General features: G+C 42.8%; 2 protein-coding genes across 5 annotated transcripts in view; both read left to right on the forward strand.

Annotated features, from left to right (window-relative positions):
- Positions 1 to 595: 595 nt before the first annotated feature.
- cfap53 (cilia and flagella associated protein 53) lies at positions 596 to 14,623 on the forward strand. Its single transcript, XM_085792669.1, has 8 exons — positions 596 to 850; positions 2,058 to 2,287; positions 3,073 to 3,246; positions 3,604 to 3,907; positions 5,720 to 5,938; positions 12,452 to 12,668; positions 12,779 to 12,881; positions 14,306 to 14,623. Exons 1-8 carry the CDS (start codon positions 782 to 784, stop codon positions 14,550 to 14,552), a joined length of 1,563 nt encoding a protein of 520 aa, XP_085648795.1. The 5' UTR covers positions 596 to 781; the 3' UTR covers positions 14,553 to 14,623.
- Positions 14,624 to 18,412: 3,789 nt separating this feature from the next.
- myo5b (myosin VB) overlaps positions 18,413 to 23,095 on the forward strand; it is a 60,972-nt gene continuing 56,289 nt past the window's right edge. Inside the window, exon 1 of one of the 4 annotated variants that reach the window (XM_085792675.1) lies at positions 18,413 to 18,555. In XM_085792675.1, the coding sequence (XP_085648801.1) occupies positions 18,526 to 18,555 (30 nt within the window). In that variant the 5' untranslated portion in view covers positions 18,413 to 18,525. Of the gene's footprint in view, positions 18,556 to 20,436; positions 20,581 to 23,095 lie in introns of those variants that run through there. The other 3 variants (XM_085792678.1, XM_085792677.1, XM_085792676.1) reach the window with 3 other exon arrangements.

The raw sequence follows: 23,095 nt of genomic DNA on the forward strand, positions 1-23,095 counted from the left end.
TACATTCATTACAATGCATCTCCTCTCCTCTGACGGGCGGGGCTCCCCCTCCCCCCTCCCTCACAACACACACACGTGCAGGCAGACAGCGGAGAAAAAGAGAGGAGACGAGAGGAGTGTTGCCGTTAATATCGCCGTTTTAAACTCTTATGGCTAAATTCACCCTACGTGCGTCTAGTTTTGTGTAACTCTGTTACTCACTCAGGTCCAAACGCCCTGGACGCTGCCTGCTCTCCTCTGCTCTGCTCTGCCTGTCGAGTGCGCGCGTCAGGCGCTGTGGGGGCGCGCTGTTAGTATCGATACTTTTAGAAATCAGTCATGTATCCAGATGCGCCGTTTTGCATCGATACTTTTGACAATTATACAAAGCTGTGCTACAGGTTGTTGTCTTCTGGGGGGAACTAGTTGTGGCGCACGTATCATTTCAGTAATGGGCTTCTGAAGTGACTCGGAATATCAACTTATCTTAGTAAATTAATGAATGTTTCTACGTACCCCTGCAATGTGCTCACGTACCCCTAGGGGTACGCGTACCACACTTTGGGAACCACTGGCCTAAGGTATTTGTATTATGGAAGGGCCGCCCCACTCTCCGCCGCCTTCACCATGACGTAGCAGTGTTGAGTCGTTTCCACGGCAACAGAGCACCGGCGCTGTTTGTGTGTGAAGTTGCAGAGAAGCAGCAGCAGACAGAGTGAGCTCACACACCTGAAGCCGAAGCTGAAGCTGAAGCGTGAAGAAAAGAAGCACCGTGAACGTGAACGTGAAGCACCTGTGGACAATGTTGCTGAGCCAGAAGAGAACCGGGCCCCGGGAGTTCACCGGACCGACGCCGCACTCCGTGGCCGTGGTGAGACCCCGAGCCGCCGGCTCAGCGAGAGGCGGAGAGAGCGTCCCCATAGTCACCGTTACTAACGTTACTGCAGTAAAACTAACAAGTAACGTTACTGCGATAGATGTAAAAGTACAATAGTGTTCATGTTAGGACATTAAAGCTGCAATCTACCACAAAGTTCACAAGTTAGGCCTATTTATTACATCGAATATTATCGACCATAATCACAAGGAGCAAGTTATACAATAAAAATCCTGTGAACTATAGTGAAATAATGTGTTTACTGTAAATAAACTGCAATTATATGCCATATTATTTCTAATATTGTGTTTCACTAAAGACTGAAAATAAATGGCCACTGTCATTTTGGATATTTATTATTTATTTTATAAGTTATTGTGGAGAAATCATATTTACATTTAAATTACTTGTTTATTGCTGATTTTATTGTGAAGGTTTTTCCTGCCTGATATTTGTTTAAAAATGTCTCAAATTAAAATGTATTTAAAAAAAAGTTAGAATTGAATTTCAATATGATCAAGGTGATCGTCCAAATCACAGGAGCAGCAGTTTGTTTGATTTAAAGGGACAACGAGGAGTTTCTATTTGGTTATAAAAAAGTCTCACGTTAATGTGGATGAATCTACGCTACCCACACTCGTTAATGGGCCCATTTTCGATAAATATATCGTTTTGTCTCTATTGTTATTTTGTTATTATTAGTGGTGGCGGAAATGCTGGTCTAGCTGACCAGCGTTTCTTTACTTTCGGTTTCGTGGCGAGTCATGAGAATAACGCCGCCGAATCGCCGTTTATGGTCGGAACTACGACGGTATGTGATCGTCTTCGAACCTCTGACTTTAATTATTGATGAATGAAAACATGAGTCTGTCTTGCGCCGGTCAAAGAATTTCACAGTGCGTGCGGAGGCTCATAAATGTAACTCCTCGTTGTCCCTTTAATTTAATTTAGTTTATTTGATAGGGACAATTTCATGTCAATTTCATATCAATTCGTGTTTCACATGAAAGTCACTATCGGCACTATCGGTGTAGTGTTGCTATGGAGATGCCCTGGACAACAGCAAATATTCTCAAAACGTAAAGTGGCATGATTGTTTGGTCCAAGACAGAACAAACATCATCAGGTTATAGACTCTTGACACTGAAGCTATTTAAAACTGGTTCTACTGTAAATGTGACTTTGTGTCGTTTTCCTCCAGATAGCGAAGCCGCCGGCGTCGAGGCCCGTGGACCACCTGATCCTGGAGAGGCAGCGAGAGGACGCGGCCCGAGACCAGGTCCTGGAGTTCACCCGGAGCCAGCAGAACTACGACACCAAGAACCTGTGGCTGAAGAAGTCCGAGCGCCGCTTCCTGAGAGGAGCCGTCGACCGGGAGGTGAAGGCCGCCGAGAAACGCCACGAGTCCGACATGGACGAGAGGAGACGCAGGTTTGTTGTTCCTTACATACATTCACCAGATTAAACACAAAACAAAAGACTCCAGGGACTGCTCGCCGTGAAAAAAGGAAGCACACATCCAAGAGCAAAAAGTATATAATATATTTTGGCTTTCTCTGTGTTTTATTCTTTAAAGGGATAGTTCAACATTTTGGCAAATTGGCCCATTGCCATAATCCCTATAGTTTTAGGAGTAGGTTTATTACCTTTAATTGTCAGTGCAAGCTATTTTTAGAACGGCGGAGCAGAGCCGTGAGCTGCTCAGAGCTACGCTACGGAGGCTCATTATGGGAGTTCTTGGTTTCCCTCATCAAACTCATCAAATACACAATCCAACAACTCCACAACGCTCTGGTGGACAAGTTGTGACCTGCACATTCACCACGCTATGAGATAATAACACAACGTTACCAGACAGAGTTGTTTTAGAGGGAAATTCATGCAAAACCGCTGATGCGCGTTGCCTTCAGGGACAGTTTTTCATCAAACAGTCTCTGCATTTCCCTCTAAAACAACTCTGTGTGGTAACGTTGTGTTATTATCTCATAGCGTGGTGAATGTGCAGGTCACAACTTGTCCACCAGAGCGTTGTGGAGTTGTTGGATTGTGTATTTGATGAGTTTGATGAGGTGAAACCAAGAAATCCCATGAGCCTCCGTAGCGTAGCTCTGAGGCTAAAGAACCTTAAATTGTAATCTTGGATTTGCACTGTAAGTCCTCTTAATTGTTTTATTACAAATCAATATTTCATGCTCCGTTTTCTGTTGGACCGTCAGACTGTCGGAGCTGCTGGAGGCGGAGGAGCTGCAGCTGCTGCAGGAGCTGGAGGAGGCGAAGGAGACGACGGTGGAGCGACAGGCCCGGATGAGAGAGAGAGCCAGAGGCCTGAGGGAGCGGAGGGAGAGAGAGAGGCAGCAGCTGGTGGCCGACAGGATGGAGCAGCTCTTCATGTAAACACACACACACACACACACACACCCACACCGGGTCTGGGTCTGTAAAAAGTAAAAAAAACAGTTGTCTACATTAATGTTTCAATCTACATTTTGTAATAAACAAATAATAAGTATAATTTGATATGACCAAGACACCTAAAAACAAAAACACGGCCGTTTTCATCAATTTACAAGCAAGTGGGCAACACACATACATTGGAGTGAATGAGTTTTCTGGGCGCTTTTGCAATACCCATATCCTGCCACTCGGGGCGCAAAACCCTTACCACGGGAGTCAATGGTGGTGTCGTTACTCTCTTTTCCAGTGCTCTATTTGTATCCTACAAATCCTACAATCCTCCTGTATTCCAGCCAGAGCTGCGAGGAGCTGCGGACCGTCCAGAACCGGCGCCGGGAGCAGCGGGCGTGTGCGGAGCGAGCGGCGCAGGTGCGGAGCCGGCGGGAGGAGCAGCAGCAGCGCAGGGAGGAGGAGCGGCTGCTGGAGCAGCTGTGGGAGGCCGACCGGAGGGAGAAGGAGGAGACGGAGAGACGCAAACAACTGAGACGGAGGCAGAAGAACGAGGAGCAGAAGAACGTCCTCAAGACCCAGATGGAGGAGGCGCAGGAGAGGAGGCTCCAGGACAAGGAGCTGAAGGAGGAGGAGGCGCAGCTCAGGGTCAGGGTCAAAGGTCAACACACTGGGGGGGGGGGGGGGGGCTAACGCAGTGGTTCTCAAACTTTTTTTTACATCAAGGACCAATAAATTGACACAATTAGACCACAGAACCCCATGGGACAAAGTTTTGAAGGAAACACCAGAAATACACAATTTGTTCTGATAGTGAAAAACTTTACTTTTTTAGTCAATGTATGTATTCAAGTGGTACAATTTCTCCAAAAACGTTTAAGAATTTCTAGGAAAAAAAAGTTGTACAATTTCTCAAAAACAATTCCAGAAAAAGTGGTAACATTTCTAAAAACAAAAATAAATAAAGTTTAAAAAAAAACCATAATAATAATTAAAAGCGGTATAGATTTCTCCCAAAAAAAACTCTCTCAAGGACCACAGACCCCCATTGGACAGATTTTTTTAAAAACACTAGAAATACACAAATATTTGTTCTGAGACTCAATAACATTACTTTTTTAGTCAATGTGCATTCAAATTAGGGTCAATGGTGTGAATTTTTGAAAATTTCTGGAGAAAAAGTGGAACAATTTCACCAAAAACGTTAAAGCATTTCTAGAAAAAAGTGGTAAGATTTCATTTTAAAAAAAAGTAAAAAAAACAAAAAATCTAGAAAAAAGGTTTTACAATTACACAAAAATATTTCTAGAAAAAGTGGTAACATTTCTAAAACAAAAATAAAGTAATGCCAATGTCGTACATTTTTGGAAATGTCGAGACATTTCTGGAATAAAGTGGTACCATTTCTCCAAAAACATTCTGACATTTCTAGATAAGGGTGGTGAGATTTTAAAAAAAAATAAAATAAAAAAAACTAGTAAAATTTCTCCCAAAAAGTTTTGAATAAATTCTAGAAGAAACGTAAAATTTTTCAAAAAAAAAAAAGAAATCTTCAAAAGTTTTGAAAAAAAAAAAATCTAGAAAAAGTGGTAACATTTCTAAAAATAAAAAATAAAAAAAATTCTAGAAAAAAGTGGTAAGATTTCATTTTTAAAAAAAGTTTTTAAAAATTCTAGAAAAAAAGTTGTACAATTACACAAAAATATTTCTAGAACAAGTGGTAACATTTCTAAAACAAAAATAAAGTAATGCCAGTGTCGTACATTTTTGGAAATATTGTCGAGACATTTCTGGAATAAAGTGGTATCATTTCTCCAAAAACATTCTGACATTTCTAGATAAGGGTGGTGAGATTTTTTTTTAAAAAGAAAAAAGAAGTAGTAAAATTTCTCCAAAAAAGTTTTGAAAAAATTCTAGAAGAAACGTACATTTAAAAAAAAAAAAAAAAAAAATCTTCAAAAGTTTTGTAAAAAAAAAAATCTAGAAAAAGTGGTAACATTTCTAAAAATAAAACATAAAAAAAATTCTAGAAAAAAGTGGTAAGATTTCATTTTTAAAAAAGTAAAGAAAATTCTAGAAAAAAAGTTGTACAATTACTCAAAAATATTTCTAGAAAAAGTGGTAACCCTTCTAGATAAGGGTGGTGAGATAAAAAAAAAAAAGAAAAAGAAAAGTAGTAAAATTTCTCCCAGAAAGTTTTGAAAAAATTCTAGAAGACACGTAAACCCCCCCCCCAAAAAAAGTTTTGAAATTTTTTTTTTTTTTTAAATTCTAGAAAAAAGTGGTAAAATTTCAAGAAAAAAGAACCATTGCGTTAGACCACGGGTTAAACTCATGATAGTAAAACTGTTTGATGAAGTCACCAGATGTGTGTCCAATCAGGCGACGGTCTGTGGGTCATGTGATGCCGACAGGAGGCGTCTGACCTGTCTTTGTGTGTATGTTTTTGTTCCTCCTCAGCTGCAGCAGCAGGAGATGCACCTCCTGCAGGAGCAGCGGGAGCAGCAGCAGCAGCAGCAGCTCCAGACGAGCCGCCGCCGGCAGCTGGACCAGGACCTGAGGATGAAGATGAGGCGTCAGGCCCGAGAGCAGCGGCAGCAGCTGCAGCTCGACATGGAGATCCTGCTGGAGCTGCAAAGGCAGGAGGACAACTACAGGAAGGAGGCCGCCAACAAGAAGGTAACTCACCTGAGTCACAGACAAGAAGGTAACTCACCTGAGTCACAGACAAGAAGGTAACTCACCTGAGCCGCAGACAAGAAGGTAACTCACCTGAGCCGCAGACAAGAAGGTAACTCACCTGAGCCGCAGACAAGAAGGTAACTCACCTGAGCCGCCAACAAGAAGGTAACTCACCTGAGCCACAGACAAGAAGGTAACTCACCTGAGTCACAGACAAGAAGGTAACTCACCTGAGTCACAGACAAGAAGGTAACTCACCTGAGTCACAGACAAGAAGATAACTCACCTGAGCCGCAGACAAGAAGATAACTCACCTGAGCCGCAGACAAGAAGATAACTCACCTGAGTCGCAGACAAGAAGATAACTCACCTGAGTCGCAGGCAAGAAGGTAACTCACCTGAGCCGCAGGCAAGAAGGTAACTCACCTGAGCCGCAGACAAGAACGTAACTCACCTGAGTCACAGACAAGAGGGTAACTCACCTGAGCCGCCGACACAAAGAAATGGCTCCTTAGCCATCAAAGTTGCCAACACTAGATGGTGCTGTCAGGCTCTCTGTCCGACTCATTAGGCTGTTTCTCTTTTTCGTTAGCACTTCTTGTCTCTGTTTTCATCTGATATCCATAGATACATCTGTCACATTACCATAGCTGGTAATTTTTTCTTTTTTGTAATTGAGAATTACCATCGTTGGTATTACATCTGCCACTGTTGCCACTTTCATGTTTTATCTTTATTATTAATTTATTATTATCGATACTATGAATAATCATGCTGCTATGAGCACTTTGCGCTTTGTCCACCACACATACAGTTACTGTACTGATACTGTATGTTTCCACCACACATACAGTATATGACAATCAACATCTTGCTGCTATAAGCACTTTGCACTTTGCCTACCTCATACATGTTGTTGTCTAAATGTTGTCCATTTTCTAACTGTATCTGTTTATGCCTCATCTTTGTATAATAGCTTGTATTCTGTGTATTTTACTACTTTTATGTTATGTGTAGGGACTACAGATGGAAATTAGCTGGGAGCTAAATCTTTTCCTTTAAATGATTAATGTAATTGCACATTGTCCCTTATTAAACTAATAAACTAAACTAAACTAAACTCCAGCTGCTCTGGACTCCAGAGACACGACACGTCCAGTTGATGCGTCAAACTGAGCTAAAACGTGTCCAAGTCGTAGACTGTAAAAAGAATGGACGTAGCACCCGCAGGGTATGAAATTAAGAAAATATTTTGGGGGCAATTTTGGCCCCCACAGTCCAAAAAGTGGGGGCATTTTCAAAATGTTTGAGGGCCATCTAAAAGAAAAACAAAAAAAGAGATTTAAATGCACAAAGCCATCACTACTGTACTTTGTCGCCTGCCAACCCTAATAAATGTAAAGCTTACCTTTTCCCTTTTAGAGAGAAGTGTGGAAGTAGTAGCTATACATTTACACATACCCAATATATTTACAAACACATATTTATTTGTAAAAACCAAAATACAAGTTACAAATGAGAAATTTGTATTTGTGGATAGCAGAACACATGTTTGTTTTTTACAAGAGGACATTTTAACTTACCAGTAACAGACAGCTAAGTTAAAGTTAACAACAGTGCTTGTCCTCTATACAGTATCATAAGCATTAACATTTCACAACAGTACATTTTAAACATAAACTCATGTGCTTAAACCTGTATATGATAAACATGAGGCATATTTTTCACAAGAGGACACAGCTGCTTAGTCCCGTTTGTAATAAACATGAAGGCTACATTTCACTATCGAACTCAGATATAGTGTTATCCATTTCTGTTGTTGCTGGTGCAGCTGCAGCAGTTGATGTGAAGGACTGTGGCCTTTTACCCCCTCCCAATGTCTGAACATGTGCTAAATATATATGATAGTTATGATTATGCCTGTCAACATACATGTCTGACATAAAATCATTGTTAATTTCTAAGTCTTGAGAATTTTATAAAACACAATAACTCATAATGACTTCACATTTCATATAACACCCTTCTCACATGTATCAGGCAGTATCAGTCTATCAACCAGTGAGCAGTCATTCTGCACTGACCTCCTTTCACAGCATGTCCCACATTACATGGAGGTTTTTTTCCACATAAGTCAGTTTTATTATTCCAATCCTAATGTATCAATTTTCAAATTTAAAGACACAACTAGATTTATATCATAAACATTAAGGCTTCTTTTTTTTTTTTTTTTTACAACAGGACATTTAAACTTACCGGTAACAGACAGCTAAGTTAAACTTAACCACAGTGCTTGTCCTCTATACAGTATCATAAACATTAACATTTTCACAACAGTACATCTTAAACATAACTCATGTGCTTAAACCTGCATATGATAAACATAAGTAATATTTTCACAAGAGGACACAGCTGCTTAGTTCTGTTTGTCATGAATATGAAGGCTACATTTCACTCATCAGACTCAGATTCAATGTTATCCATTTCTGTTGTTGCTGGTGCAGCTGCAGCAGTTGATGTGAAGGACTGTGGCCTTTTACCATATGGTTTTGTTGATGGGCGCCTTTTCTTTTGTGAACTTTGGAACCAGTTCTTTACTGCAGCTTCCACAATTCCAACAGCATCCTCTTCTTGTGGTCCTTCTAGAGAGATGTGCATGAGGTTTTCTATTGTGGTTGTTTTGAGGTTAATTCTCCAGTCTGTCTTGACTCTGTTCAGAAGAGAGAAAGCTCTCTCAACTTTCGATGTTGACACTGGCAAGACCTGAATGATCTCAATGACATGAAGCAAGTTAGGAAACTGCTCAGACCAATTTAGGGAGATCTGAGGCCACAGGTCTCCCCATGTGACACCTGTATAGTTTCTTTTAATCACTTTTTTTAGACGTGCCCATTCAGGCATTACACACTCTGTATCACATCCATTGGAAATGAGAACCTCCTTGAAGTGTTCCAGCAGGAGTGCAACTTCTTCATTGCCATATGTAGCTAAATCATCACTGGATTCAGGCCATAGCTTTGTGTCGAACTTCAACATTGCTTGAAGGACTGTGTGTGATTTTAACTGAAATCTTTCATCCAGACAGGCAACTAATTCATTGATGAGCTCCTCTCTGGACGTTTTCATTTTTTTTTCAGCCTCAGTGAATTGCCCTGTGAGCTCAATGCCCCTGTAGTTACCTTTCTCACATGCCATCTTTATGGCTTTTAGTTTCTGTCCATCGTGCTTCACCATGTCTTCCAAAACCTGCCCTGTGATACTGACTGCCTCCACCGCTGCCGGAAAAGAAATGTTATCCTTCTGGAAAGTAAGTGAGAGGTGTGACAGCTCAGCCAAAACATCAATGTACAATCCCATGTGTAGAACAAAATTGTGACTGTGAATTTTACTAAGCCAGCCTCTCACTTTTGCTGCATCGCATTTCTGTATGTCCTTGCGCTGGTCGCTCCCAATGTCACTCAAATGGGTAATCACAGCAGGGAGATTGGCTTCAAGTGCCTTAATTGCTCTTCTATGATGGTCTAACCATCTAACCCCATCGAGTCTTGTAGGTGTCATAAGTGTTTGCTCAAGAATGTCTGACATCTGGTCCAATTCCCTTAGTCGTTTACCTGAACCCCGATAAAAGGCTGTGTAGAAGGCCAAGAAACCATCAATGTCTTGACTGAAGTATGTTCCCTGGAATGCATTTTTGCATGCAAGTTCTAAACGATGAGCCACACAGTGAATTCCCATCAGCCACGGCATCTCGTTTTGTAGCTTCTTGTAGATCCCCTGCCGACACCCAAAATTAACACTGGCTCCATCCGCACCAAATCCTACAAGGTGTCCTTTAAAGTCAGGCAATCCCTTGGAAGTCCACTGCGACTTGACACACTTCAGGATGCCGTCAGCTGTGGTGCACTCTGTATCCTTAATTCCGACAAATTTCATGACAGGCACATGGTTATGTAAAAATCTGCAGTACACAACCTCTTTCTCCAAAGTTGAGCGGTCAGTGCTCCCATCCACAAGGATACTAATGTATCTTGATTCTCTAATTTGCCTGGTAATCATCATGTCCTGTATTTCTTCAGCAAGGTACTGAGTAAAGACTTGTGCCTGTTTGGGGTTTTTATATGTGTCTTCGAGTTCCACACCATGTCTCTTCTCAAGGTTAATGAGAGCTGGGAAATATGCAAAGGGCTTCTCGTGCTTAGCAATGTGGTATGAAATGTCAAACAGCTTAACCATTTTCTTGAAAACTTCTGTCTTCATGTGGCACACTGCATCTACAATGGGCTCCTTGTGTTTTAACTGATTGCACCAAGCATCTGTGAACAAAAATATAAAAGTGGGTTATTAATCAATATATCAGTGTATGTAAATGCAATTCAATTTCCTCTCATTTATAATTAAATTATTTCTTAAAAAAATAGCACATGAAAAGCAAAAATTACTATGGTAGTGTATTCACTCTTAAATATAAAACAACTAGATATAAAGAATTAGTTATATAAAGTTAGGGTTGCTATAAATATTAGTCAGAAGGCTAAAAATGTTCAAATCAAACTGGTTGAATGATAGAAAAACAGCAGCCCCCTCTATTAAAGATAAAAGGAAGCTGAAAACCTAGGCCTTACCACCCCCCTAAAAAAAAAAAAAAATCGAAGCTTCATCGTTGCCATGGTAATCAACCATGAAGTCCGTGATGGATTATTTTTCTTATTTTCCCTTTTTTCTGCGCATGCAAAGTAGTTGACACCGGTTCTCATCGGCTAATTAGTCAAAAATGTCTAAGAAGTCAAGCTCTGGAATAATTTTAAACTTTGCAGTGATGACTCCCAAAAGGCACAGTTCATAATCACAACGGAACAGGAGCTCTGAGAAGAGCCTGGCTGCATAAACCAGCCGCCTTGCTTTCATCCGCCGAGAACCGAGACACCGAGTAGGCTACACCCCCGCCCCCGCCCCCCTCGCCGACTATGATCGATTTTTTGTCCGTGAATAATAAACGTCAGCGATCCCTATAATACACATTCTACATCAGGAACTTAACCATAGTGTAGAGTTTGTTAGCTTTAAGCTAACGTCACCGTCTAAATCCTGCAGCAGCATACTGCAAACACCGAGAGCCACATATTGCTGCAGGATGTAGACGGTGACGTTAGCTTTAAGCTAACTCGACACCTTAGCTAACGTGCCACACGAAAGATGTGAAGTCTTAAAAGTTAGCGTGTGTTGTCACTTACCATAAGCGAGTCGGTGTTGTTTCGTCGCCTGATGACGGTTTGCTGTGTATTTTTTTATTTGTTCACTCCCTATTATTAAATCGTTTACTTTCAGTCCGATAGTCTGTTTGACGTTTGGTGGATATGCTCTGCAAGCTTTGCAGAACATCACGATTTTTTTCCCCCCCTCTTCTACACCCAGCCAGTCCAGCTTCCATCGCGCGATAGTGGATGGCAAGGTGCACCTCTTCTTCACGGGGGCTTTCGGGGAATCTGGTGAGGGGGGGTCTGGTGAGGGAGGATCTGGTGAAGCCGGAGGAGGATCCTGCGGAGGAGGATCCTGCTGGACCGACTCTCTGTCGGCCACCGCCGGCCTGATTAAGTAGCGGTCCATCACGGCACAGCAACTGCGGCAGCGGCACCTGCTGAACAAAACTTGTGTGGTAGGGAGAGGGGGAGGGGCGGCACCGCTGCGCTGTCACTTCACTCATCTCGTTAAATTCCATCAGGAGAATAATGAGACGCGGCGACGGTAAATTAATGAACAGAAAAAAATGTAGTTTAATGTCATATTATAATGTAAAAATATATATATTTGTTTCCGAAAACTTGGGGCCAATTTTGGCCCCTGGAGCATGATTTTTGGGGGCATTTTAGGCTAAATTGGGGGCCAAATGGCCCGTGGCCCTCGGTAATTTCCGACGCTGAGCACCCGTGACATCACCCATTGGTTTGGGGGAGTCTGTTTTGTGCTGCTACTACGGGGGTTTGAACCGCGCCATGTTGGATTTTACTTGCCATATTTGGAGAGGTGCGGCGGTTAGCCGGCCGAGAACCCGCCCACTGGCCTCGAAGCAGCGGTCTCCGGACCTGTCGCGCCCTAAATGGCCAGAATTTTAAACTAATAACAGTAAAACGGTAGAGTTTTAAAAAAATTCACCCCCCTCAGAGTGTGTGCAGGGGTAGAAACTATCGGTTGAGACCAAAAAAATAAAATGTACCAGGCTGTAAGTTTTTTTAAGCTGTAAAGTCGGCTATTTTAACATGGGGGTCTATGGAGAAACGCTGCTTTCTGACACCAGCCCCCAGAGGAAGCCGAGGGGATTGCAGTTTTTTGAACGCAGAAGTGAGCTTCACTTCTCAGATCGACAACTGCCCCCTTGGCTAAAACGTGTCCGAGTGGAACAGTGCAGCTCCTGGTGTCGACCACTGGAGGGCGTCAGAGCTGAGGTCTCTGTTCAGGTTGTGTTGAGAGGAAATTTGCCTTTGTTGACCCGTGACCTCTGACCCCTGCTGCCAGGCGGAGCTGTGCGAGGAGCAGCGGCGGTACCGTCAGTACCTGTCTGAGGAGCTGGAGAGGGAGAGGAAGGAGGAGCAGGAGGTGGAGCAGCTGGTGGAGGAGAAGCTGAAGGAGGCCTGGGACCAGAGGGAGCAGCAGAACCGCCGGCGCCGGCAGGCCCGGGACCGGCTGATGGACCAGGTCCTGGAGGCCCGGCGCCTGCAGATCCAACACAAACGTAAGAGAACCAGAACCAGAACCAGACTGTAGCAGAACCAGATTATAACAGAACCAGATTATAACAGAACCAGACTGTAACAGTGTGTGTGTGTGTGTGTGTGTGCGCAGTGGCCCTGAACCAGCAGAAACAGGCCGACCTGCTGAGAGAGAGGGAGGAGCTGAGCCGAGCGGTGGAGGAGATGAAGCTGATGGACGAGGAGGAGGAGAGACGGTAGGAAACCACAACCTGTTTTTTTTTTTTTTTTAAATCTTACCATCTTTTTATAGAATTTTTACCACTTTTTCCTGGAAAATTCTCTACAATATTTGAACATATACAGTACATTGACAAAAAAAGTAATGTTCTTCAGTCTCAAATATTTGTGTTTGCTTAAAGATTTTGCCGAATGGGGGTCCGTGGTCTAATTTGTGTCAGTTTATGGGCCCTTGATGTAAAAAGGTTTGAGAACCTCTGGTCCACACACTTTTTACCATTTCCAACCAATCAGGTTATTTTAGCAAAAAGTAACCCTTTAATTTACAGGCCGCTAATTACGTGATGTCAAGAAATTAAACAGTCAATTTCATAGTTAAGTCGAGAAATATAGCCAAGTAATAACTAATGATTGCGTAGAAATTGCCCAGAAATATCGGTCAATTGCAAAGGACTTGGTGGAGAAAAATTCTCCCCCAAAAATTCAAAACATTAAAAGTGTAATCTTTTGCCTTTATGAAAAACATGACATTACTATGAAATTGACCGTTACTTCTATTTCTTGACATAACTATGCAATTGCTTGTTATTTCTTGACATTATCACGTAATTAACGGCCTTAAATTAAAGGGCTACCATCCGTGTGAATAACCAAACAATAGTTCCTTCTGTTACGATCGCAAGACCTTTAGACCAGTGGTTCTCAACTGGTGGGTCGGGACCCAAAAGTGGGTCGCGGACCCGTTCTGGATGGGTCGTGGACAGCTGGTCAAAAAAGTAAATAATATTTAATGCACATCTGATGTTAGACATGTCTTTTATTTTGAAAAATAACAGATATTGAAAGGCACGAGACACGTGAACACATGCAGTTGTAATGCTCCTCCTCAGTTTCTTATTAATGTGGCCTGAATGCAGTGAATCTTGTTTTGTTTTGTGGGTCTTTATTTTGTGCAATTTGATATTTATTCACTTTTGTGAACATGCTCTGAATGCAGAGATGCATTAGAAGTCAAATATATCGTTTTGTTGGTCTCCATTTTGTGCAGTTTGATATCATTTTATTCACTTCCTACATGCAGTTGTCATGGTCCGCCTCAGTTTCATTCATGTGCTCTGAAATGCACTTTGTTCAATAAAGAGCAAAAGGAGTTTTTAAAGGCTTAAAAAAAAAATCTTGATTTGAATTCTATAAAAGTGGGTCGCGACTTAATGACCATGGGAAAATGTGGAGCCCAGAGTGAGACTAGTTGAGAACCCCTGCATTAGACTTTACGAGAATTACGGCTCATTCACAAAAAAACACCTTTCGATGGAAACACCTGTAAATAGCAATGGTACTTTTCCGAAATTTTTTGAAATATCGCTTTTATTTTTGGTGCAAACCTGTAATGGAGACCCAGCCACTGACCGTGGTTCTCTGTGTGTTGCGGTCCCGACAGTCGGAGGCGGAGCTGCGAGGCGTACCGTGCCGACCTGCGGGCCCAGCTGCAGCAGCAGCAGCAGCTCCGGGCCGAGGAGCGAGCGCGGGCCGAGAGGGAGCTGCACCAGAACCGGGTCGAGCAGCAGGTCCAGGACCACAGGAGAGACCGCATCCTGTGCAGAACCACGGACCTCGGCGGCTCCGCCCCCCACCCCTTCAGGAGGTCGGCCCCCCCGGCCCTCCCGGACCAGCCCCCGTCGGTCTGAACCAAAGGCCTCATACTCGTCTCTGATTGGTCGAAATAAAACAATGTCACAATACCAGACTAATTATTGAAGTTTGGAGTCATTATGATCTAAGGAGGAGGTGTGACAGGTGAAAAGGAGCAGTTACAGGCGGTGGTGGACAGTAATGGAGTAAATTTACTTGAGTACTGTACTTAAAGCAGAAGTAGTAAGCGATCCGGTCGTTTTGGCTAACGTCTTGTCAGCCGATGGAGTTAGCAGCCCCCACCCTCGTCATGGATCTATTGGTCCTCGTCCCTACGTCACCACATTCACGCGCATCCCGTGGCTGCACACACAGAGAGGACCGCCCCTTTATGCCGTTCTCTCTCCTCATTGGATAAAACTTGTAGGATACGATACATGTTTTCTCCTCGGCTCAGAGCAGAGCAGAGTGACTGACAGACCCGTGTTTCGGACCAAACACTCTATGTAAGTGATTGCTGTCGGAACTCGGAAGATATAACTATTTAAGACTTATATTAACACAAAAATATTGCTTACTTCTGCTTTAAGTACATATCCAGAGGATTTGTACTTTTTGATTATTAGATTTCTTTGGTACTTATTACTCTAACTTGAATACATTTCCAAGACAAATATTTTTACTTTTACTTGAGTTAATTTCTAGGAAGGCTGAAAAGTACTCGTTACTTTCAGGTCTGCTTTTTTTTTTTTTTTTTTTTTCTTTTCTAAAATACTATTGGACACAAGCTGTGTTTGTCAAAGAAGGAAACCCTAACCCCTAAAAGCAGCACATCAGTGCAGCTGCTTTCAAAGAGTTACTGTAATTCTCAGAAACAAGAGTTAAAAGGTCTTTAAATTCATTTAGAAAAAATTATAGTAATTCATTGATGTGAAAAATAAGAAATTTACTCTTACTCTTACTTTTACTTAAAGTAAATTTAAAAGCATGTACTTTTGGATACTTAAAGCAGATATCAGTGGCACGGCCGTTTCGGCTAATGCTGTGTTCAAGGCAGGCTTTTGAAACCGTAAGTTACAGCTTCAAGTCACAACTACGACTTGGTAGCGTTCCAGGTAACCCGTAGCTCGTGTTTTTACCGTCCTGTTGTCTGTGAAAGTTCCCTATAACGGCCACTCGTAACTTCCGACCCGTGAACTCGTACCAGATCGAACTGGTATGACTTCACAGGAAGGAAAAACACAAAGTACGAGTTTCCTTGAACGCACCATGAGTTAGCAGCCCCCGCCCTTGTCAGGCATCAATTGGTCCTCGTGCTACGTCACCACATTCACGCGCATCCCTTGGCTGCACACACAGCCCTTCATGCCGTTCTCTCCCCTCATTGGATAACACTTGTATCCCACAAGGAAAATTTTCTCCTCGGGTTACAGCAGAGCAGAGTGACGGAGAGACTCGTGTTTAGGCTGAAATACTTCATGTAAGTGATTGCTGACGGAAAATAGGACTATTTAGGACTTATATTAACAAAAACATTCCACTGATATCTGCTTTAAGTACCTTTAAAATTAAGTAGTTTTTTACTCTTACTTGAGTAACATGTTGACTGAGCTACTTTTACTTGTAATGGAGTAAATTTTGACCAGTAGTATTGTACTCTTACTCAAGTACTGGGGTCGAGTACTCTGTACTACAGGTCGATGATCAGCATTAGTTTGATTATAGATAATTATTTATGGATTAGTTTGGGCGGATGCAGCGGAGCAGACGTTACCTCACACACCTGCAGCAGCTCAGGTGTGCTGCTGCTGACGCCCTGCGGCATGTTGGGTAACGCAGTGTTTACTGAGTGTTTTATTGTGAAAGAATAATCGTCCTGAACACAACAGAGATGCTCAGGGTGACTCACGACTTCCTGTTCGCCTTCAGGTGAGCTCAGGTGAGCCGTACCTGCAGTGGCTCTGTTGCATGAATCACCTAGGCTGTCGGAGCTCCGTGTGTCAATAAAGTTCTGTCAAGCATTGAGCGTCCAGCCCCGACCTGCATCCACATACAGATAGTCATGTTACACACCTGTCCAGATGTTCATAGAGCACGTGGACCACGAAGGTGTTCGTCCCAGCTACACCAATAAACAGTGTTGGGGGAAGCTACTTTGAAAGTTTAGCTTGTAAAACTACATGTAGTTCATCCTGGCAGTAGCTTGAACAAACTACATTTCTATCCCTGGAGAAATGTCGTTTGTAAAACAACTGTAAAAAAGTAGCTTTTGCAATTATACTTACTATACTCATTTAACACAACGTTACATAAATCAACATGCGGTGTATATGAAACAAAATATTTAGCCTACAAGAAAATGTAGCCTACATGCTAGCATAAATATGCCTTCAACTCAGTTTTATTTTTTTTTTTAATAAAAATAGCTGATGTTGGTCAACATACTGTAGGTTCCCCCATTGACATGTTGGGTAATATAAAGAGAAAATGAAAATCCTACCCCAATACCCACTTGTAAATCAGAAATGTAACAATGTAATAAAAAATACATACAAAACATACAACATACAATACAAAACATCTTTGCCGTCATGATTCTAACCCTAACCCTGTAGCGGAAGCTTCTTGAAGCTCCTCTTCCCAGTTTGTCAAATTTGGACAAACTGGGAAGAGGAGCTTCCGCTACAAATGAGCTTGAAATATAGACTTTTAAAAAAAATTCCGGGACAATTTGCATTTCGGGCAGGGCCGTTGTATAGGGGAGAAAGGTGATGATAATTCTAGGGGCCCAGCGCCCAGTGGGGCCCACAAAAAACCCCAGTAGTCTAATATTTGTATGACTGATTTATTCTGCGTAAGACCCTGACTAATACTCATAGTACACTGTAAAAACTCAACATCTTTCCAAGAATATTTGTCTTATTTCTTGTCCAAATATCTCATTTCTAGTCAAAACTAATCTCTTTCCACTTAAAATAAGACTCATTACCTAAAAATTAACTTGTTTTTAGATCATTTTCACTTAAATTCACAATAAAAATCTGCCAGTGAAAGTAAGTTTTTTGTGCTTGTAATAAGGAAGAAAAACTTGCTCCACTATCAGATTTTTTCTACTTATTCCAAGTGAAAATATGCTTGAAAGAAGTAAAAAGTGTCTAAAAACAAGCTACTTTTAATATGATGTGTCTCATTTTAAGTAGAATGAGATTTGTTTTGACTAGAAATGACATTTTGACTAGAAATAAGACAAATATTCTTGCTAAGATACTTGAGTTTTTGCACTGTAATGCTTCATTAGCATCAAAACAAAGAAGGCTAAATAAAAAACGATAATAGGGACATAGGCTACGTAGTCTAAGAAAAAAAAAAGGAAAAGTTAGGGGGAGGGGCCCACTTTAGTATTCTTTAAGGGGGCCCAGAATTCCTAGTAACGGCCCTGATTTCGGGGCTTCAATACAAGACGGACATTACATACATGGAGGTATTTGGATGTTTTTTGGTATGTCTTTTTGTTACGAAGACAGTTGGTATGGACATGCACTGCTACGCCGCTGTAACTCAGAGAAGCCACGGAGGACTCTGAAACTTCTCCCAGGCAAATTTCAATTTTGGGTGAACTATCCCTTTAAGGCAGTGTCACCTGTTCACCTCCCAGAAGAACCACGGACCTCATGCAACAGGAAGTGGTTGCTCTGGAACCTGCAGCCGCCCCGTTGCTAGGCGCCCAGACGGCTCCAAGCCCCGCCCCCACGCGGCTCATTCATTGTGTTATCATAATACATGTCATCATACCTGTGGTGGGTGGACCGCGTGGAGCCAGAGCTGTCGCTCAGCAGGTAAACGCCTCATACCTGCAGAGGGAGCGGTCTGGGCGGGGCGAAGGAGCTGGTCCCAGATCAGCTGCTTCCCACAGTCTCAGGTGAGCTGATGACACACACACACACACACACATACACACACACACACACACACTCCTGGAGCTGCCTCTGACCCTCAACACCTGGATCTGAGGAGGACGAGCTCGGGACCATGACGAGCAACTACTACCCCTACGCCAAGGTAACGCTGCTCTTATCACCTGTATGAGTGTGTGTGTGTGTGTGAGTGTGAGTGTGTGTGTGTGTGTGTGTGTGTGTGGGATCTCTGTGGGGGTCAAAGTTCACTTCACGCTGACTGACCGTCGGCAGGTTCACAGTCCAGAAGGTCACGGATAAGATCCTAAAGGGAACCGGGTTGTTACTGCACAACCAGGTCTGATACTAAAACCAGAACCAGGTCCTGGTCTGCAGTGACCCCACATGAGCAGTGAGACCGGACTGAACCGAACTGGACTGAACCGGACTGTACTAAACCGGACTGGACTGAACCGAACCGGACTGAACCGGACCGGACCGGGAGCAGCAGAATCACAACAATCTGACTACTGAGACTGAAAAACCGTTGGCACCGTTTCATTCAGTTAAAACCTGTTTGTCCATTGAACTGAGGTTGGTTAAACTGCACCAACACTGGATGCTACTACATTTCCCACGATGCAGCGGGGCAGACTGAGACTGCACTGCCGTCAGTTAGGCTACACACACACCTGAGCAGGACCGACAGGTAAACTGAAGTGAAGTTTTTTTTTTTTTGTGCTTTATTGACGTGAGATAAACATAACAGAATTATCTAAGCACATAACATAGCATATGTTGACATTATGCATTATACAGAGAGATAGAGGTGGACAAAGCAGACAGGGGGATAATGAGAAAAGGAAACAAAAATGACAATGACAGTACAAATAATGACATTAAAAATAATAAAAAATAAATAGAAATAAAATAGAAATAGAAATAAACATGGCCAGATTTTGAGGAATCCATTTACCTAGTAAAAAGTTCTTAAAGAGGGGCTATGTTGAATCGTTCAAAAATACAGTTCGTTTTCATAGCTTTTTTATTTTTAATGTCTTTTATTGTAGTTGCATATGGCTGAAGTGAAGTCCACCACCTGTCCAGTCAGAGCGCTGCTGGTGATGGAAACCTGCAGCCAATCAGAGCTCTCTCTCTCTCTCTCTACCTGTGAGCAGTGTCTCTGTCGCTCGCTGAGGATGATGATGATGATGATGATGATGAGCTTCTTCACTGTGACACCTGCGGACGTACGGCTACCTGCGGGACTCGTGACGTCACAGCAGCTCAGAGCCAGTCAGGGTCCCTGAATGACGTCACGTGAAGCTTACAGGTGACACAGCTCGGTGTTCCTGTTTGAAATAACTTTATTCATATATACTGTATATAGGCTATATATATAAAAAAAACCAAAACAAAGCATTTAAACACAAAAAAACGTTGAAAAGTAACGAAAAGTAAATAATTTAATATTAAAAAAATATATTTTATATAGGCTATAATTAATTTAAATAGGCTAATTATGAATTTGGCTATTATAAGCTTTATTCATCTGTGACCGTGATTCAACTCGCAACCAGTCAGAGGCTCTGGACCCCCGTGTGTGTGTGTGTGTGTGTGTGTCTGTGTGTGTGTGTGTGTGTGTGTGTATGTGTGTGTGTTGGCTGGGATCCAGGGAATCGTCCAATCAGAGAGCTCAGTGTGTCAGGAAGTGCTCGGCCTCTCTCTCTCTCTCTGCTTCTCTCTCTCTTCTTTTACTCTGACTCGGGTTTTATTATTCCCGCCCCGGGTGTTGACCGTGCGGACCGGGGCTCAGGGCGCGTGCCGTGCCGTGCGGTGCCGTTACCGGGGGAACGAACCTGTCTGTCACCTGCTGACAGACACCGGAGCGCGAGCCGAGCCGAGAACAGAACAGACCGAAACTCGGGCGGGACAACACAACACAACACTACACCTGTTCCCCCCTCCCCCCGGCGGACATGCGGACTGAAAGAGTTCACCTGGATTAAAAGAAGAAGAGAAAGAAGAGGAAGCAAAAAGAAAAAGAGGAAGGAGAAGAGGAGGAAGAGGAGAAGGAGGAGGAGGAAAGTTGTGGTTGTAGTCATGGATCTGCTGGATTGTTAACAGGAGCGGAGGAAGCGTCGCGGTTTGGGGGGAAGAGAAGATGTCTGTGAACGAGCTGTACACAAAGGTGAGTGAGGGGAGGTGGAGGTATAGGGGGGGTAAAGAGGGGGTAAAAGGGGAGGTGAGGTTCACCTGTGCAACCCTCACCCACCCCCGTCATTACGTCACCGTTGAACCCAACTCACGCGGGGTCAGAAGAACCGAGCTCCGTGTTTCTTCACGGAGGCTTTAGGCGGAGACTCACCTGAGCGCGAGCGAGCAAAGGTTGCGATAGTGTGTGTGTAAAGGTGTATGTGTGTAAATGTGTATGTGTGTGTGTGTTGGGAGGAGGTGAGGTGAGGTGGGGGGGGGGTCTGACCTAACAGGTGGATCAGGTCATGCAGTGACGTCACGACGAGGACTCTTTATTATAAAAGTAAATGGTTTTTAAACGGCAGGTGCAGCGCGTCACTGACAGCAACAGGTGGTTACGCACCAGACCCGATAGATAGATAGAGAGATAGATACAACTGCTCAAAAAAATAAAGGGAACACTTAAACAACACATCTTAGATCTCAATTAATGAAATATTGCAGTTTAAAATCGTTATTCAATATATAGTAGGTAGAGTGTGTTGAGAACAAAATAACATAAAAATGATCAATGTAAATCAAAATGATCATCCCAGGTTGATTTAACAGGGGTGTGATATACTTGGAGTTACAATGTGTTGTTTAAGTGTTCCCTGTATTTTTTGAGCAGTGTATAGATAGATAGATAGATAGATAGATAGATACTTTATTGATCCCATGCCTTGTATGTTTCTTTTTGTTGTTGTTCCACTTTTTAATATGCTGTTTTTTATAAATCTTTTATGTGCTAACAAGATGGGAGATTACAGTGCAGCAGCATTACACAGACACACAGTGACGATAACAACATATAGAACAAACTATACATAATAAAACAGCAAAATAGCAATAGCAAATAAAATAAAATGTAATGAACAAAAGTATATAACAATCATCATCATCATCATCACCGGGTCCTGTGGTGCAGTGGACTGGACTGGACTGTGTGTGGTTGTGGTTCGATTCCCACCAGAGCCACGTCCCTGGACTGGTGTGACAGAGGCAGTGGAAGCTGTGATGTAACCTGAGCTGTGGTCGGTCCGGTCCTGCTGCACTGGTTTCAGTGTGTGTGTGTGTCTGTATGTGTGTGTGTGTGTGTGTGTGTGTGTGTGTGTAGGGGGGGGGTCTGCTGTTGTGTTTCTATTGTCTTCTAATGTTCTTAAGTTCTAATGTTGTGTTTCCATGAGCAGCTCTGATGTTGTTGTGTCTGGCTGACAGCAGCTTCCTATAGAGAACATGTGTTATTAACGTGTTTAAGGCTGAGACCCTACAGACAGAAACATCGGCTAGTTTCTTTGTGCACTGATCAGTTCTGAGATTTTACGCTATTATTTGCTTCCTTAAAGGACAATTCCAGGCGAATTCAACTCGGGGGTGTATTTTCATATCATTTTAGGTCTAAAAGAATGAATCTGAAGATTTTCAGTTTAATCGCTCCTGTTTTGCGGTAGCTGCGTCTGTCCGCGCATCGCCACGGCAGCAATGAATGGGAGTGGATGTAAGTTCCGCTGTTTAGGCTGTTTCCAGCCCTCAAAGCCGCAATTTTTTTCCACAGACAGCGTCAGATGGCGACTCAAACATGAACCGAGAAGTTTATTTACTTCAAGCAAGCCGACATGTTTGTAAAACTAGATCTAATTCAAAGTCTCCCAGAGTCTCGCGCGAGCCTGAAGTTGCAGTGTTGGTGTATTCAGGTGCAGTGGGAAAGCTCCCGTTTGTGTCATAACCACAGGAATATCAACTCTTTACTTGCTTCAAGTAAAAAAAACTTCTCGGCGCATGTTTGAGTAGCCACCTGACGCTGTCTGTGGAAAAAATGTACACTTCAAGCAAGTAAAGAGTTGATATTCCTGTGTTTATGACACAAGCGGTAGCTCCCACTGCGCCTGAATACACCAGCACTGCAACTTCGGGCTCGCGCGAGACTCCGGGAGACTTTGAATTAGATCTAGTTTTACAAACATGTCGGCTTGCTTGAAGTAAATAAACTTCTCGGTGCATCTTTGAGTCGCCATCTGACGCTGTCTGTGGCTTTGAGGGATGTAAACAGCCTAAACAGCAGAACTTACATCCACTCCCATTCATTGCTGCCGTGGCGATGCGGGGACAGACACAACTACCGCAAAACAGGAGCAATTAAACTGAAAATCTTCAGATTCCTTCTTTTAGACCTAAAATGATAGGAAAATACAGCCCCGAGTTGAATTCGCCTGGAATTGTCCTTTAACATGTTTTCTTTCAGACTAGTGAAAAGAAATGGTAGAAAATCCACATGAAGGTTTTTATTTTACTTCATTTTGTCTCTTTCCTCTGTAAATTCCTCCTGAATTCACCAAAAGTTAGTCTGACTCACCCATGTCATGTCAAGTGTCATTGTAAAACTCTCTCCAGGATTCATAACTTCAGTCATTTCCTTTGTATCAGCAACAAATCGTAAAAGTGCGATTTACATTACAGTTCAGAGCTGTACG

Source organism: Trachurus japonicus, chromosome 12 (genome assembly GCF_045865225.1).
Source record: "Trachurus japonicus isolate A0001 chromosome 12, Traja_1.0".
Taxonomy (NCBI): domain Eukaryota; kingdom Metazoa; phylum Chordata; class Actinopteri; order Carangiformes; family Carangidae; genus Trachurus; species Trachurus japonicus.

What these genes read in the sequence shown, in the direction of transcription:
- cfap53 (XM_085792669.1), top strand. Translation starts at nt 782, where the DNA reads ATGTTGCTGAGCCAGAAGAGAACCGGGCCCCGGGAGTTCACCGGACCG. An exon ending in AGGAGGAGGCGCAGCTCAGG is followed by an intron (nt 3,908 to 5,719) that starts GTCAGGGTCAAA and finishes GTTCCTCCTCAG; the next exon opens with CTGCAGCAGCAGGAGATGCA. An exon ending in AGGAGGCCGCCAACAAGAAG is followed by an intron (nt 5,939 to 12,451) that starts GTAACTCACCTG and finishes CCCTGCTGCCAG; the next exon opens with GCGGAGCTGTGCGAGGAGCA.